Source organism: Aedes aegypti, unplaced genomic scaffold (genome assembly GCF_002204515.2).
Source record: "Aedes aegypti strain LVP_AGWG unplaced genomic scaffold, AaegL5.0 Primary Assembly AGWG_AaegL5_hic_scaff_1828_PBJ_arrow, whole genome shotgun sequence".
NCBI classification, from domain to species: Eukaryota; Metazoa; Arthropoda; class Insecta; order Diptera; family Culicidae; genus Aedes; species Aedes aegypti.
The window spans coordinates 28,750-47,690 of NW_018735299.1; the positions used below are offsets into that span (position 1 = coordinate 28,750).

General features: G+C 40.7%; 1 protein-coding gene across 1 annotated transcript; it reads left to right on the top strand.

Moving 5' to 3' along the window:
• Window positions 1-391: 391 nt before the first annotated feature.
• LOC110680782 lies at window positions 392-1,669 on the top strand. Its single transcript, XM_021856568.1, has 4 exons — window positions 392-746; window positions 814-926; window positions 1,008-1,121; window positions 1,209-1,669. Exons 1-4 carry the CDS (start codon window positions 675-677, stop codon window positions 1,384-1,386), a joined length of 477 nt encoding a protein of 158 aa, XP_021712260.1. The 5' UTR covers window positions 392-674; the 3' UTR covers window positions 1,387-1,669.
• The last annotated feature ends 17,272 nt before the right edge of the window (window positions 1,670-18,941 follow it).

An 18,941-nucleotide genomic window follows, 5' to 3' on the forward strand; every position in this document is an offset into this window, starting at 1 on the left:
TAAGTTTTAAACATAATTCATACTGTGAACATTGTTCGTTCTGGAAATAGAGAAGCTCTTCAACAAATTTTGACATCTAGAGAACAAAATTTGCAGAAAATTTTATCATTATCAGGCAGATATTGATCGCTTGAACTGTTTTGTCTGAAACACCAACTCTTTAGCTTACCGGATTTTTTTGATACAGAAAACTTGCTACTAGCGCCATTGAGCGGAAGCTTATCTCAACAGTTTTGCACCGCAAATGACATTTGATCTGCTGAACAACCCTGCCAAACACAAAGATAACCTTCCAGCACATGATATTACCTGTATTGAGAGGTTCTAAAGCTTCCTCCCTGGTAGAGTACTAACGAGTTACATACACGGGAAAAAATCTGATCCCATTATCATGATTCACGAATCATGAAAATTATAAATTGCTCTTGGGACGAAATCATGATTCAGACTCATGATTTTTGAAGCTGAGCTACCACTAACATGATTCAGAGCAACCATTTTCATGAGCTCCAAATCATGACCATGAAAAGCGTTACGCACACGGTGCAGCTGTCAAAACGTGTTTAGCAAAGCTTGTGCAAAGCATAGTTGGCTGCGCATTCACGGAAAAGTTGCCCTTTTTTTTAAAAAAAAGTTCACTTTTATTGCCGGTTTCCTGCGCCGCTGTTGCTCTAATGTCGTTCCTGCTCTACTATTCCGTTCCTGCTCCGTTGATATCGAGCTATTCCGGCTCTGCAGAACTACCGTTAAGTGAAAAAAACGCATGGCATTCAATACAAATGCTGACAATTTTCCACCGTCTTCTCTGTTTAGCCGTTTCATTCTGTTCCTTTCCTGCCGTGGCTGTTGCCCGTTCCGGCTCCTGTGTACCCGTTCCGGCTCCGCATTGAGGGAAAATTCTTCCGGCTCCGCTCTACTAACTACCGGTAAGTGATACAAAATTAATCCATTTTTGCGCCTGTAATCGAAATCCATTTTGACCATTTTCCACCGTCTTCTCTTTTTAGCCGTTTTATTGTCCCAGTGCCACTGTCGCCATTCCCGCCGCGGCTGTTGCCGTCCAATAGGTGCATCCGTTCCGGCTCCGCATTGAGTGACCAGCTCCGCCCTACTAACTACCGGTAAGTGATACAAAATTAATGTATTTTTGCTCCTCTAATCGAAATCAAATATTGACCATTTTTCACCGTCTTCTCTTCCGTAATAAGCTCCCGATTTTGTTGCCGTTCCGGACGTTTCGTTTTCAGCCTTGGCTGGTTCCGCCCAGTAGGTGTTCCCGTTCCGACTTCCCCCACAACTACCGGTAAGTGTTACAAAATGAATCTATTTTTGCATCTGCAATGGAAATCAAATGCTGACCACTTTCCACTGCCTTCTAATTCGTAATTAGCTTCCATTTCCATTGCTGTTTTGGGTGCCCCATTCCCACTCCTACTATCCTGTCCATAATCATATAGTCGACGTAAGCACTACTGTAGTTTTCAACACAATCTCTGTTGTCTAGCAACAAATAATACAAATTTAAATATTTTTATCAGGCAGACATTCAATCTGCCGCTCTACACATAATTTTCCCATGTTAGTTTTTGACTCTTTCTTTCTGTCTCGACGTTCCTACTAAAATTTGGCCTGCCTCTTCAACTCAGTGTTCCTTTAGCACTTCATAGTAATTAATTGAAGAGATTTCTTTGCCTGCCATTGCACGAATAATGATTGTGCATTGTGTGGCAAGCACAATGATAATCTATGCCCAGGGTGTCGAGAAAAATTCTTCCTCGACCGGATCGGGAATCGAACCCGTCGTCTCCGAAATGGCGATCCAAAGCCTTAACCACTACGCTACCTGGAGACCCAAAGTAACTGCATATCAGCCCCATGATGGAATTGAACTGACCAGGAATCATCATAAGGATCTGCTTTCGAGGTCATTCTATTTTTCTATAATTTATTATAATATTCTAACTTCATTGTAACTGTAACTTTATTATCGTACATACATTATTGACCCAATTTTGTCAGCTCCTGTTTGGAGAACATGTTTTGCTCTCCTTTAAAATTTAAACATATTTTTCAACTTTTTATCGCTCTATTTTTTAGTTTTCGAAAGCAGTTTGATGATAAACCAAAAAGATTTGGAAAATTTTCATTTGTAAAATGATGACAGCATAAAGATTGTCGCAAAATGGAGCTGACAAAATCGGGTCCATGTTGTATATTGGCTAATTATAAGTGATTTTTCAAACATTTGCATGAATTATGTAGTTTGAAACTTTGATAACGATTTTCTCAATGCCAACTTTTTTCATATGGAACTGTTTTGCAGATACAGGCAATACATTACACAAAAACAATCTAATAAGAAGAATTTGAATGCTTGATACGGCTGACAGGTGAACTGTACATTGCATCCCATTCAAGATATTTGAAAAAAAAAACAATCGTTTATAATAACTCAAACATTGTATTTTATCGAAAGGCACAGAAGTTCGGAAGCATAATGGAGCCGAAGTAGAAAAAACATCGTTAAAAAGTTGAATGCAGTTCTCTGTCTAAGCCAATCAGTTCACAGAACAGAGGTGAGTTATTAAACGAATTAGAAAGTTGGTGAGAAAATGATTAAGTGAGGGACTTAGTGAGAATATGGGTGATTGGGTGAGTTAGTGAGAAAATGAGTTTGTGAAAAGTTCAGGGAGAAAGTACGTTAGTAAGAAAGTAAATTGGTTGGTGGGAAATATGTTGATGAGAAAGTGAGTTTGTAAAACAATATGTTGGTGAAAAATTGAGTTGATGAGAAAGTGAGTTCTTAAGAAAGCAAGTTAATAAGAAAGTGAGTTCGTGAGGAAGTTAGTGGGAATATGAGTTATGGAGAATGCGAGTTAGAAAAATATGAGTTAATGAGAATATGAGTTCAAGTCAGTTGATGAAAAATGAGTTGGGAAGAAAGTGAGTTTGTGAGAAAATGAGTTGATAATAAAGTGAGTTGTTACAAAGTAAGTTAATGAGAAAATGAGTTGATGATAAATAAGTTGACGAGAAAGTAAGTTGGTGCGAAAATGAGGTAGTGAGAAAGAGATTTAATGAGAAAGTTAATTGGTTAGAAGGTAAGTTTGTAAGAAGTTAAATTGGGTAAAACTAAGGTGATTTCTAACTCACTTTTCAATCTCATTTTTTCACCAATTCACTTTCTCATAAACTCATCTTCTCGCCAACTCATATTGTAACCAATCCACACTCTTTCCTATAAGCTCACCTTCGTACCAATTCACCAACTTACTAGTTTATTTTCTCACCAACACGTATTCTCATCAATTTACTTTCTTATTGACTCACTTTCCACCACCAACTTTCACCAACTCACTTTTTACCAACTAATTTTCTCTTCAACTTACTATCTTGCCAACTCACATTCTTACAAAATTATTTTTAACCAACTCATTTACCCACAACTCACTATCTCATCGACGCACATTCTTGAGTTGAGAAAGTGAGTTAGAAAATAAGCTGGTGAAACGGGAATGGAAAAAAGAAGTTGGTGAGATACTGAGGTGAAGATGAAGTTGAGGAGAAATAAAAATTTTAGTTAAAAAGTAATAGCATAGGCATAAGCATAAGCATATACAGTGTTCGTTCGATTCTGGTACGGTGCATTTTAGGCACTGCTCGAATTTTGCACGGTTATATTTTGGCAATTTTGTTGTTCGATTTTTACACGGTTAGATTTGGGCAACATAACTGTTCGATTTTGGCACAGCATCTCCACAGTCGTCTCGGGAAGGAACTTATGTTACTAAGGTAGGACAGGCGATGAATCAGAGAGTCCTATGGCTGGCGATATGATCCACCAAAAATATAATCTCCACGATAATTGTGATCCAAACACAAACACGATTTACCTTGACCTGATGCTCACCCCACGCAGGGCATTTGTTTTTCATATCAATAATTTTATTGAATTATCAAAGAACGTACTTTTTGCAAAAGTAGATTTTGTTCTAGCATGAAAAGTCTGGCAGAAACTTTGTCGAAAATATTCATATTTTTGTATAAAATGATAATAGTGCGCCGCGCTTCTGATAAAAAATGTCAAAGGGCGCCGTGATTACAAAAAGTTTGGGAACCCCCTGCTCTAGCTAATCCATATGTAGTTACTAATAGCTGATATTACCAGTTAGGAATACTACAAGCAACTTCTAAAGGTACTAAAATGACAGGTAACTTCTTAAATTTAGTACCATACACTTCTAGTCAAATGTTTGGGGTCACCCCTTGAAAAACATGTAAAAGTTTTATGGTCATATCTCTGCGAATTTTACATCAAATTTCAAATCTTTTAAGCTCATTTGAAAGATAAGGAATGAAACTAATTTTGTACAAAGTTGGCAGGCAATATTTTTTTACATTTAATATATGAAAATTGACACAAAAGTCATTTTGGTCATCGACCAAAAGTGTTGGGTCACCCCTTAGTATGAAGCAGTCCATAAAAGTTTGAGTTCATTTTCGTAAGACTTATAATGAGTACTATTCATTATCCTTCACCAGCAGTGTAGAAATATAATTTTGAAAAAAAATGATAGAGATATGAACGAAAAATTGTTACATTTTTTATGAAAGAGACTCAAAACTTAAGTATTGCAACATACTAAGGGGTGACCCAAAAATTTTATCAATGACATCAGTTGATATTTTTTGGAATACCTTTTTTCCTAGATTTTTCCGCCATGATCTCTTAAAAGTGGCTGAGAGGGTATAGAACTAGGCTTCTATTACAACCTTCATCTCAAAATTTGGTAGGCGCAATTGAAAATATCAAAATTTTGGGTCATTTTTCCATACACTATATGGTCGATGTCCAGTCAGACCGGACCATGTATTTTCAATGATTTTAGAAAAATGTCCTTCAGGCACTTGGGATATCACATCAAACGCTTTATTTTCTGAAATACCATAGTTCTTTTATGTAATAAAACATCTCTAACAAAATAGCATCGAAAAGTTCAGAGTTGTCAAAATTGTTGGCTTGTCTACACCTGTCCAAAATATCGCCTAGTTCACTCTGACTTAACACCGACCATATGTAAAAATTATTATCTGCAAACTATGTACAAAGTTTAATTCTTAATCTTTCAGATGAGCCTAAAGGATTTGAAATCGGATGAAAATTCGCAGAGATATTACCATAAAACTTATATATGTCTTTCAGGGGGTGACCCCAAACTGTATGTAGGGAGTGTATGTAGGTACTCTATGTGTAGTAGCATTTACCAAAGAACAAACCTTCATCATTTCAATAAACAAGAAAATAATACAATATTATCTACAAATCACCACACATGAAAAGTCAACTTTACGCACAATAATAGTTAAAATATTATTCTGTCTTTCACACTACAGTAGTTCTTTACAACAAATGAAAGTATCAACGCAATTTTTGTCGTTACATCCTCCTCAGAGTCATTAGCAATGCGCACCAAAAATCATGATCAAATTTCAAAAACGTGATTTGGTTTTATGGTGCCAACAAATTCAACCAGAATCATAAATGATGCGCACCCCAAAATCATGATTCCAAATCCCAGTATCAATGATTTCACTTTATGGTCCGAAAATATAATGATAATCATAAACGATGCGCACAGAAAATCATGATTTGGGATCCCAATGGCATGATTTAGCTGCATGATCCTGTAAAAAACGACCGGAATCATAAACCATGCGCACCTGGAATCATGATTCTAAAGCCTAAATATATGATTTAGCTTTATGGCGCTTGCAAACCCGACCAGAATCATAAAGATGCGCACCGGAAAATTATGATTCCAAATCCCAACATCATGATTTAGCTTTATGATTCTGCCAAAAGTATAACGCACTGACTGCGTTACGGGTGCACCGAATCATGATATCATGCTTTCGAATCATGGTGTATTTTCATAAAACTGAAAATACCCTAGGCTCCAGAAATCATGAGTCTTTTTTTATGATTTTGGGATCCGATTTTTACCCGTGTATAATTTCCAATGTTGAAACATTGGAACAACTGTCAAATAAATAATTAATATTGTTAGACAAAAATCGTTGCAATCTTCTATTGCCACGATTATCCTAGCAACATTAGTAGCTGAACAATAGTTTATTAAATTGAAATAAGCTTGAGCGTGATTTGTTCAACTCTTATTCAGCAAAATGTTTGTTGGGTTAATGCGTTATATATTTAGGTTAAGCTACGTTAAGTAAATGGATAACTCTTTTTTATCTCTTATTCATTTTATTTATTTAGATAACATCTAAACATATAACACTGAATCAACAAAAATTGAAATTTTTCACGCCACAATACTCGGTTAGTGGCCGCATCTCTCCATCCTCGGTTCTGCCCACGCTCGCCAAATCGATACGCACTTGATCCGCCCACCTAGCTCGCTGCGCTCCACGCCTTCTTGTACCAACCGGGTCCGAAGCGAACACCATCTTTGCTGGGTTGCTGTCCGGCATTCTTGCAACATGCCCTGCCCATCGTATCCTTCCAGCTTTGGCCACCTTCTGGATACTGGGTTCGCCGTAGAGTTGGGCGAGCTCGTGGTTCATCCTTCGCCGCCACATACCGTTTTCCTGCACACCGCGATTGTCCTAAGCACCCGACGTTCGAAGACTCCAAGTGCTTGCAGGTCCTCCTCGAGCATCGTCCATGTTTCATGCCCATTGAGGACTACCGGCCTTATGAGCGTTTTGAACATGGTACATTTATTGCGGGCGTGAATCTTTTTTGACCGCAGCTTCTTCTGGAGGCCATTGTAGACCCGACTTCCACTGATGATGCGCCTCCGTCTTTCACGGCTAACGTTATTGTCAGCCATCAGCAAGGATCCCAAGGTAGACGATCTCGTCGACCACCTCGAAAGTATCCCCATCTATCATAACACTGCCAACTAGGCGAACCCTGTCGCGCTCGGCCCCACCAGCTAGCATGTACTTTGTCTTGGTCGCATTCACCACCAGTCCAACTTTTGCTGCCTCGCGTTTCAGGCGGGAGTACAGGTCTGCCACCTTTTCAAAAGTTCGGCCGACAATGTCCATATCATCCGCGAAGCAAATAATTGACTGGATCTCGTAAAATCGTACCCCGGCTGTTAAGCCCGGCTCTCCGCACAACACCTTCTAGCGCAATATTGAACAACAGGCACGAAAGTCCATCACCTTGTCGTAGTCCCCGGCGGGATCCAAACGAACTGGAATGTTCGCCTGAAACCTTTACACAATTTTGCACACCGTCCATCGTCGCTCTTATCAGTCTCGTGAGCTTCCCGGGAAAGCTGTTCTCGTCCATGATTTTTCATAGCTCTACGCGGTCGATACTATCGTATGCCGCCTTGAAATCGATGAAAAGATGATGCGTTGGACCTGGTATTCACGACATTTTTGAGGATATGCCGTACAGTGAAGATCTGGTCCGTGTCGATCGGCCGTCAACGAAGCCGGCTTGATAACTTCCCGCGAACTCGTTTACTACAGGCAACAGACGACGGAAGATGATCTGGGATAATACTTTAGAAGCCGCATTTAGAATAGTGATCGCTCTAAGTTCTCACCAATTAACTTGTCGCCTTTCTTGTAGATGGGGCATATCACCCCTTCCTTCCACTCCTCCGGTAGCTGTTCTGTTTCCCAGATTGTGCCTATCAGCCGTGCATACAAATGGCCAGCCTCTCCGGGCCCATCTTTATGAGTTCATCTCCGTTACCCATCCTTACCAGCTGCTTTGTTGTTCTTGAGCTGGTGAATGGCATCCTTAACCTCCCTCAAAGTGGGGACTGGTTGGTTTCCATCCTCCGCAGTACTGACGAAGGCATTTCCTGCGTTGCTTGACCTTCATTGCCTGTGCTTTCATCGCTATTCAGGTGCTCGTCGAAGTGCTGCTTCCACCTTTCGATCACCTCACGCTCGTCCGTCAAAATGCTCCCATCCTTATCCCCGCACATCTCGGCTCGCGGCACGAAGCCGTTGCGGGATGCGTTGAGCTTTTGATAGAACTTGCGTGTTTCTTGAGACTGGCGCAGCTGTTTCCATCGTTCGTTCTGCCGGTCTCTTGCTGCAGCATGACCGCCCGCGTTGCGTTCTTCTCCTCCAGAATTTGCCTACATTCCTCGTCGAAATGAAATCGTTCGTCGACTCCATCCCACGTACCCGACGTTGCTTTCAGCTGCATTGTTGGTGGCTGCCTTCTCTGTTCTCCAGCAGTCCTCAAGAGGGGCTTCATCCAGCTCACCCTCTTCCGGTAATGCAGCCTCGAGGTGTTGCGCGTATGCCACTGCGACATCCGGTTGCTTGAGCCGCTCTAGGTCATACCGGGGCGGTCGTCGGTACCGTACGTTGTTAACAACGGAGAGTTTTTGGGCGCAGTTTAACCATCACCAGATAGTAGTCAGAGTCGATGTTAGCGCCACGATAGGTCCTGACGTCGATAATGTTGGAGAAGTGCCGTCCATCATCAGAACGTGGTCGATTTGTGATTCTGTCTCCTGTGGTGATCTCCAGGTGTATTGGTATGAAAGACTGTGCTGGAAGTAGGAGCTGCCATTCTTGAAGGCGACGAAATCAATTAGTCGTAAGCCGTTTTCGTTCGTCAGCCGGTGGGGCGCTGAACTTTCCAATAGCCGGTCTGAACTCCTCCTCCTGGCCAACTGAGCGTTTAGATCTCCTATGACGATTTTGACGTCATGGCTTGGGCATCTGTCGTACTCGCGTTCGAGCTGCGCGTAAAAAGCGTCTTTATCATCATCAGTGCTTCCGTAGTAGGGCTGTGCACGTTTATTATGCTGAAGTTGAAGAACCGGCCTTTGAGCCTCAACTTGCTCATTCTCTCATTGATCGGCCACCACCTGATCACGCGCCTTTGCATATCACCCATCACTATAAAAGCTGTTCCCAGCTCGTGTTTGTTGCCGCAGCTCTGGTAGATGGTATGATTACCTCTAAACGTTCCTACCATTGATTGCTTCCAACACACTTCCTGCAACGCTACGATGCCGAATCCACGGTCCTTCAGCACGTCGGCGAGTATGCGTGTGCTCCCGATCAAGTTGAGAGATTTACAGTTCCACGTACCAAGCTTCCAATCGCTAGTCCCTTTACGTCGCTGTGGTCTTCGCCGAGTGTCCCGGTTCGTATTCTCTCGTTGATTATTCGATGCTTGATGTTTTTACGGCTGGCTTGCAGGGACTGACACCAACCCCCTAGATTTCCGGAGGACCATTCCCCTAAATGTTCGGAGGACCATAGTGCGCAGTTTAGCTTAGAGTCCTTCTATGGCACTCGGACGATGATCAACCGCCCCTGACATGGGGAACAGACGCTGTTGTGAGCCGCTCCTAACATGGAGTACAGACGCTCCAGGTTTGCAGAAGCAAGAGCAAAAGCTCATATGGTTTGAAATAATTAAATTCTGTTAGATATCATTGAATTCCTTAGGAAATTGCATACAATTAGGCGTCGAGCGCCTTTGTGAATAGATCTGCTAGCTGATTGTTTGACGGGATGGGTTCAATCTTCACTGTACCTTTTATAACGTGATCTCGCAGGAAATGATGCTTAACATCAATGTGTTTGCTCTCTTGCACTCTACGTTTTTGGCCATTGAGATACATCCATGGTTGTCCTCAAAGATGGTGAATGATTCATTAATTCATTAAGCGGTAAAACTTTCAGATCTTCAAGAATTCCTCTGAGCCAAATACCTTCAGAAACAGCTAAACTTAATGCACCATATTCTGCTTCGCTGGATGACAGAGCAACTGTTTTGCTGTTTTCTACTGGCCCATGAAACGGTATTTCCGAAAACTTGAAAAACGAAACCACTTACTGATTTCTGTCAACTGCAATCTGAGGCCCAGTCAGCATCGGCGAATCCTACCAGAATCGGGAACTTCTTTTACAGGTGTATTCAAGTTTCAAATCCTTTGTTCCTTTCAAGTAGCGAGCTGTCCTCTTCAAAGCTTGCCAATAAGAATTACCAGGATTTTGCTGATATCTTCCAAGGTATCCAACGGAGTAACTAATATCGGGACGAACACATAACATTATGTACATGATGCTGCCTAGAAGCTCTCTGTATGGCTGGTTTGTTGAATCTCGATCTTCGATTGGTAGTTGGAATCCCTTTCCATTGGTCTTTTAACGTAATTGCAGTCTTGCAAACTGAACTTGGTTAAAATGCGATTGATTCCAGCTTCGTGTGACAGACACAATCTTCCTTGAGCTCTGTCGTACTGAATCTTCATACCTAAGGAGCAGCTGACATCTCCGCAATCCATCATTTGAATTTTCTTGATAATATCGTTTACGCTTCCAGTATTGCGTTCCATTTGTCTTCCAAAAATAAGGACATCGTCAACGTATATAATAATGTAGACATTACCTTGGTCTGTTGGTCTTGATATAAAGGCAATAGTCGTGTTTCGAACGTGAAAAATCCATTTTCAAGAAGTGGTTTCATTGAGCTTGTTGTTCCAACAACGGGGACTTTGTTTCAATCCATATAACGATTTTTGTAATTTACCATGCCAGGTTGGAACCTGCTTCTACGCCATCCGGTACTGTCAGATAAACTGTTTCTTCCAGTTCGCCATATAAAAACGCTGTCTTGACGTCGAGTTGCTGGATGTGGCATCATTTGTTGAACTGCTACAGCCAGGACGGTCCGAATGGTTGCCATTCTTGCTACTGGTGCATAGGTTTCACCATAATCCAGTCCGGGCTTCTGTTGAAATCCCTGGCAACAAGTCGAAGCCTTATAGCGGACAGGGTTTCCGTTTTCATCTTCCTTGATACGAAACACCCATTTAGTTTTTATAGGGTTAATTCCTTGGGACCAAGCTTCTAGACGCCAAACCTCATTTGCTTAAGGGAATCCTAATTCATCCTTCACAGCTTGAAGCCAGAATGTTTCATCAGGGCGCCCAAATATATCTTGATATGTTTCAGGAACATCCAAAGAACTCGTAGGAATTGTTGTCACACCATCACAAATATTGATAGCATCTGTAGACGGAAATTGGACAGCAGAGAATATTCTTCCAGTAAGAAAATCTTTAAACTTACCGGGGAGCCTGCGCTGCCTCGTGGTTTCCATGTCAAGGTTTGAACCATGTTCTTGTTGCGAAGGGAGCGCCACCCGGTGTTGGAGAATATGCTTCAGTGTCATCTTCGGATTCGTCATCAGCCAAAAGAGCTGAACCAGATCCGACAACGTGGCGTACATCCCCCCTCTTGCTCGGGTCGTGGTTCATTCAGTGGTTTCGTGTTGACTTCATCTTGGACCTTCAACTTCTAGATCATACGGCACAACTATCAACGGAGAATCCAGTTGCTTTTTTCTCAGCTTACGGAAATGACGATGCATCAAATTTAACGTCTCGAGATGTGAAAAGTTGTCTGACTTCCATGTCCCATAGACGGTATCCGTTCGGTGCATAGCCAACCATGAGTGCAGCTCTACTCTCGGATCCATCTTCTTTTTCTGTTGCGAACGGTATCCCAAGCAAAAAGCCTTGCATCCCGAAACCCCGAAGTTTGGACAAATCTTCATTTGTGCTTCATCCACAGTTCAGAGGTATATTTCGGTCAGATATGGCACGTGTTGGACTTCTATTAACCAAATAGACTGCAGCAAGTACCGCTTCGCCCCACCATGAATCTTCGGGGCGCTCGCCTCGACTAGCATCGTCGAACCTTCTCCGATGACCGTACGATTAAGTCTCTCAGCCAACCCCGTTCTGTTGAGAGTGTGTAGTAGTATTATAGGTTCTATTTGAATTCCCTTTTCTTCGTTGGATCGCCTTTGCTCATTTGAACAGTATTCACGGCCACGGTCAACTGTTAGCTTGGATATAGCGTGGCCCATCAATGCTGTTGCCATTGCCTCATAGCAGCGAAATTTGTCAAAAAACTTCAGATTTCGTCTTGATTAAGGGGACACGGGAGACCGTGTTATTTTTCCTATCTTTCGTCTCACTCTAACAATAATCATCAAAACTTTGTGGAAGCAAATCTCGAGTTTTAGTGAACCGATGAAGCTGAAAATTTATCGGGTTGTGCACTACATATATAGAATCATACTGATACATTTTTGCATCGATATATGGAGTGGTTCTTGGGATTTGCTTCTTGAAATGGATAGGGTGATTATGATGACGTCCCGTGCGGCCTTAAGTTAATTGCTGCAAAATGCGTGAAATCATCTACAAACTAGACGAAGTACCGTGAACCATCCCAGGCAGCAGGAGTGATCGGACCGCAAACATCAGAGTGTATCCTCTCCAACGGACGAGTGGTGTTGGTCGGGTGCCGTTGAATGATTCAAGGCACTGCTTCCCGAAAACACAGGCATTGCAAAAATCTAAGCTACCACTCAATTTTGAAATACCTTTAGCCATATTCGAACTTGACCAGATTTTTGAAACCGATGTGGCCCAATCGACGATGCCAGAGATTGACGTTTTGATCAGCACACAAGTTGGCCGTATCGCTATTGGAATAGAACACATCCAGCTCGTAGAAATCGCCTCTCAACCAGACATCATGTATACGCGCTTCACATCAAGAGCTTGAGATCAGCTTGCCATGAGCGCACAAAAATAACCGCGCGCTTGAGCACGTGCTATGATGAGACACATTTTTTTAGATCTCATGTAGCAATGTACTAGCCCAAACGATCACATCTGCACTGGCTCATGCGCCGTCTCATGAGAAAATCTCAATGTGACAGAGCATTTGAGCCTCGCAGGAGAAGGTTTCAGAAGCAAGGAAAAGGGATTAAACTATGGATCAAACTGCCCGTAGGCAGTTTCAAAGGACTGACGTGATTCAACGCGGTTCAGATTCTAGAATTGAATTGAAAAACTTGGGCTGGCTACCGCAGAAGCATAGGCATACACCGAATTCGTATGCTTCCGTGGGGTCATTGTACTAGGCAAACATAACTGCATGAAAGTACTCCTAGTAAGCGCATGTGACGAGTCTCACGAGATGTCTCATGAGACTCGCTCACTAGGATATATTTTGTACGTATCTGCATCTCGTGTCTCACATAATCTGTGAGCTGCGATATGGAATATCGCATGGCACACTAGCTCATTCAGGTATACATGAGAAATACGACACTCTGCTCTCAACGGACAAATCGCAATCACCGAATTATTGAGCTTGATTTCTCCGTGATTTACCGTCACTCCAATTCTGGTCATACGCTTCACCGATAGCAAGTTTGCTCGCAAGTCCGGGATAAACAGCACCTCATAAATGGTTATACTCACGCCTTGACGATTGACTCCGCAAATCGTACCTTTGTGCCGGTCATCTTTTGCCACACCAATTATGACAGGTTGTTCGAGCTTCTCCAGTGTCTTGAATACCTTCTTATCGTTAACGAGATGGTGGCTAGCCCCGGAATCCAGCTTGAACGTCACCTTGTCACACCTGGTATCCACAGCATTCCTACGACCTACCATGAAAGCAACACCTTCGGTTTCAGCGACTACGTTGGCTTCACCTTTCAACTTGACACGGCAATCCTTTGCCATCCTTTGCCGGTCATCGGAAAAGGGAAGGAATGTTAATGTGACATCCATTGTTACTAAGGACGAGTATACCTCTGAATCTTCATGGTCGCCACGGAAGGAGTTTTGTTAGTGGGAGGGCTTCAAAGCTACATGATCAGGATTCACCTTGGTAAGTGATGCGATTCATGTAACCCCTGTTTTAAAAGTTATCTATCAATGCGTTTGACATCTTAAACATCGAACTATTCAAAGGTTTGAATCTCAAAATTTTATAAATCATGAATAAGCGCTTATGTCAACACTTAAAGTGACGAACTATTCAGAGTTTGTTCAACAAATTCATAAAAAATACATGTTATGATACAAATGTGTTATTACAAGCATGAAACGAGCTCACCAATTAGTAATCCATCCTCGACTGAACAATTACAATCGTATAAGCAGGAATATAAAATAACTCCGATGGCGCGCGAATGAAGTGCTAACTGAAAAAAAAAAAAACACCCTGAGCGCGCGAAAATGAATCGGACTGCTTGGGTCTTCGCAAAGCACTCAGAGTTTGTTTTCGATTTATCTTCACCTTAAACTCCATTTTGTGATATATTTTATTTTGCGTGTCCCTTCCGAAATGTCAGATAAGAACAACGCCAGTGTTAAAATTATTTTGTCAATTTTTTTAACACTGAACTATTTTTGCATGTGTACATCGTGTAGCAGGTACGAAGATATTTTATGCCCAGAGAAGTCGAGAAAATTTATATTAAGAAAAGATCCTCGACCGGTGGGATCCGAACCCACAACCCTCAGCTTGGTTTTGCTGAATAGCTGCACGTTCTGCCACTTCCAAATTGCCTTTGATCTGCTGAACAATTTTTCCGAAGTTCACATTCTAGCTTATCAGAACCTTGAAATACAGATGATTAAGAAAATTTGTTACTAGCGTCACCATGCAGAATCAGGTTTGTCAAGATAGCTTTTTATCTAACAACTTTGCCAACACACTTAATGGTAGGATTTCATTTCGGTAAACCTAAATGACAAATTCGGTCGGTAAAACATATTTTACTAAAATCTCGTTCAATTTTGACAGGATGAACGATATTGACAGATGCAAATTGACGAAAATCGGTAGTTTACCTAAATTACTGGAGACTCGGTAATCTATTTGCTACAACAATCAGCAAACAAATAATTTTACTGAATTTCAGCAAAGCGCATCTGTCAAAACGAGAGCTGCAGAACCAACCATGTTCTCGAAATATTTGAGATGTTCTTCGAAAGAGCGCGCGGAAAGCGCCAATATGTAAGTATTCAGCGAATTTATTGTATTATGATGAATAATTGTGTCGAGTCAGCAACCGTCAAATCTATTCTTATTACATTTTTAGGGATATTCCTTGGAACTTCAACTCCCACCATATGAGTGCAGCGAAAATGGTCGAGCTGCCTTTACATTTTGATGAAAAAGCAAAAACATTTTCTCAAATTGAAAAAAGTGAGATATTTACAGTGATTGTAGCTCAAACAATAATACATTAATATGAATAAATTTGTTTCATTATTAAAATTTATTTTCACCGTTTTCTTCTTATTATTCTTCCAATCAAGAAAACAATCATTTGCCGAATTTCAGCAATGGTGTGCTGAGATTTTCGGCAATGGATTACCGATATCTTCGTCAAAATTTGACAGCTGGGAAGATTTAACATTTTGCAGCGCGATCGGCACTTTGAACTTTTACCGAGATTTTTGCCGAAATCTCAGCTGTTGGGTTCTCGGCAAAAAAATTTGCCGGCCTCGGCGAAACGAATTAAGTGTGAAGACCAGTGTTGATAGACTCACACTCAAAATCTCAATCAATACGCTCTCCCGTGAGAGCAAACTCATTAGAGATCTGCTTCGCAAATCTCACGCTTGAGATTTTGATGCAAAATCAACTCAATCAACTCAAACCGTGAAAAATGATTCAGTCGCAAAACCTGGCAAAAACTCGTGGAACCCGAATGTTGTTGTTTACGTTAGAAAGGATTAACTTAATTTTACCAGACTAACAAGAAATTATTGCCGTGTGTGAGTAAACTGTGGATATACGAGACAATGAGTTAAAACGGTGAGCCAACTCTTCCATGATTTTTTGACTGCTGAGTTTGCATGATTGACAACTCACGCATGACAAATCTCAAGCGTGAGTTGTGAGAAATTGAGTTTTTCACAACACTGCCCAAGACACAAACCTTCTAGCTCATCAGATTCTTGAGATATTTTTTTGTCAGTTTTGATACCCTAAGTCAATCAGAAATTACTCCGGAACTACCTGAACCATATTCCCATTATTTTCGGACTATAACAAACAGAAAGATTTTTCGATAAGTTCTGCAAATTTTAACACAAAAATTAAATAAACCATCTCCTCCTCTATGCCAAAAATGTTGAATTTTATGTGGGAGTTTATGAATGCTGATGACACTTCTATAATACGAGAAGATATCATATGAAAATCTTAACTCAACAGTTCACCAAAAACACCAAAGAGAGTCATTCAGGCCCAACGCTAAGGATCCATTAACTGTGTGTGATCCGTAACTGTGTGGGCATGGTGTGAATTCAAATTATCATCCGTGTTCAACTTCCTGCGAATCCTTTGGTGCCACACTTAGTCATGACAATGCCTCAGTCAGACTGACTGCTGAGCGGCAACGCGAGGAGCGTGCCGATTCAAAAGTGCCAACGGATTTCGATGCTCCGTTTTTTGATTTCCCAATTCATACAAAAGAGAAAATCAACAAACCGTATCAACCGTAGCAAATCGCCTAATGGCACATCATCGTTCTATAGTGGGAATGTAATCATGTTGGCGTTACATGAGACGCTATAGATGGTAAATACTTACTATAGTAAGTAAGCACAATAAGCGTGACCACAGTCTGATTTGAACTTGGTTGGCCAGTAAAGTGGCCCATTTTATATGAAAAAATTCTATAAGTAAAAAGTTTAAGTTACACCCTTCAAATTTTGTTCATTTGGTTTCACATACAGGGAGCAAACTGTTCACTTTGAAACAAAATGATTCTTGTTTTAAATTGCAAAGTATTGTTTAAAATCATTTAAAATACTATAGTTTTTTTATAAATCTGCCAAGTTAAAAACGATTGAATATTCTTTTTGATATTTCAAACCAAGTAGTTGAATTAGGTCTTGTAAAAATCAAAATATGTCTATTCTTTTGATTTTATGATAATCATTTTGAATCAAAATCAATTTTACTAACGATTCCCTCGGTGCAGGAAAGAAAATATTGTAAAATAACAATACATATGTGAAATAAACATATTTAAATAATTGATATTGCGCAGTTCTCACCTTACTGGACCCCGCACTTCAGAAATGCGAGTGGTTCATAAATGCGTCCATCAAATAAAGTCCAATCCTTATGTACTTGTCGTTGATGACATTAGAAGTTAGCCTACGCGAACGTAAGTTTCTATTTCAATAAAAATATTTTTTCGTACACATTTTTTGAGAAAAAATTGTTTTGAATAAATTACCATTGAACTTGATTCTAGACATTACGGTTTTTATTCGCATCGAAACGGAAAACTAGCAACAACAGTAAAAATCCAGTCTAACAACCATTATTTGTCCACCGCTTTCCTACGGCAAAACGACCAAACTCGGGCAACAATAGGCCAAACAAATTGCCTGTTTATATTCCGAATCAGAGCGCCGCCATAAATCAGACTCCCTTTCCAAGACCCGAATCAATGAAAAGAACGATCGGAAATAGGAAAATTTTCTCCAGTTATACCACATTTAGGAAGCAGAAATGGGGAAGGCCCGCTAGGTAAAAAAACTAAGATATCTACAATGACCTTGACGAAAAAAAAATGCCAGTTTACCGTTTTTCACATAACAAAAAATGACACTAGTTAAGATGACTTGAACTCTTGGCATCCTAGAGCTCGCATTGCACTGATTTCTTGTATCACCCACGCAGACTAGGAAATTAACTTGGAATTTGCGAATGTGAAAAATTCACAGCTTTTCGAGTCACCCACTTTGAAGTTTATCGCAAATGGGACATTTCTATTTGAACTTTTTTGATACGAAAGGCTTCAGCAGCAATATCCCTTTGGCAAAACTGTTTGATTTAGCAAGAAAAACAAGTACGTTAGACACACTTCTTTTTTCTTGGTGGTAATTCATTAGCGTTTTCAAAATATATCAAAAATCAAAAGTTTGACATTTTCTTCAAATATAGGAAATTTGCGAATAACTTCACAAGTGTGAGTGATCAAATAAGTGTGATATTTTTACTGTCACAAATTTCCTAGTGGCGGTAGAAATTTCAAATCAATCGGAGCTCTAGAAGTCAAGATCATGTTTCCAAACTTGACCATTTTTGTATGAAAAACGGGAAAATGATCTTTTTTTCGCCGATCACTGTAATCACGTGTAGAAACCCAAGGCCAACACGTGCCAATAGTCCATTTTACGAGACGCTTGAACAGCTGATGGGCTTATTTTATGAATGAAATTTACAGAAGGCGGTGTCGTAACGTGTGAAAGTAACAGCAATATCATCAGTGTTGTTCGTTTCATAAAATGGACTATATGACCGATTGCTCACTTTTATGGAATTACAGTATGTGGATTTAAGAGATGATTCCTGCTTTTTCATTCGCGTGTTCTTTCTATATACCTTCTCTGCCCCTGACATGATGCTGTAGAATTCAATATACAACCTTTTCACGCTTTTCTTATCATGACCGACCATGGCGAGTGAAGGTGATGAAGGTGAAAAGCCAAGCCGTAAAGCCGAAGCTGAAAGAGGAGTTTGATTATGCCAATGTCGATGTATAAGAACGTGTGAATTGCTCGATGTGTAAAAGGATAAACCATTTAGCCTCAGCTGAGTGATTTTAACTCAGGAGGATGACTAAAAGGATAAACTCTAAATATTTAACAAGAAGTCATAACGGTATATGATGCACAAAATTTTATAGATGAAATTGAAACGATCAGAGAAATTAGCTCCATTGAATCAACCGAAGAAGTTTGTTTACCGAAATTCTTTTCACGCGACATTACGGCCGGAAGTGCGACAACAAACGGAAATGGCTTTCAATTTGCGTCCCAATCTACATGGTGAGCCACACGACCGACAACCAGAGAAATCATATGCAAAACATGTCCAGACTATACAGAGGGATAGCGACAGAATGGAGCGAAACCAGTTTCGATATATTTCCGGTCTGAGTGTTGAATGGTGAAACGAATTTCCTCCAGAGCATATAGCTATCTACGGAATCATGCGTGGCTCTATGGAACTAGATTGGGACAAGGCTACATCCTTTTATTGGTGTGCTTTGGCAACTGACACTGCCG

What these genes read in the sequence shown, in the direction of transcription:
- LOC110680782 (XM_021856568.1), top strand. Translation starts at nt 675, where the DNA reads ATGTCGTTCCTGCTCTACTATTCCGTTCCTGCTCCGTTGATATCGAGC. An exon ending in CCGGCTCTGCAGAACTACCG is followed by an intron (nt 747 to 813) that starts TTAAGTGAAAAA and finishes TTCTCTGTTTAG; the next exon opens with CCGTTTCATTCTGTTCCTTT. An exon ending in CTCCGCTCTACTAACTACCG is followed by an intron (nt 927 to 1,007) that starts GTAAGTGATACA and finishes TTCTCTTTTTAG; the next exon opens with CCGTTTTATTGTCCCAGTGC.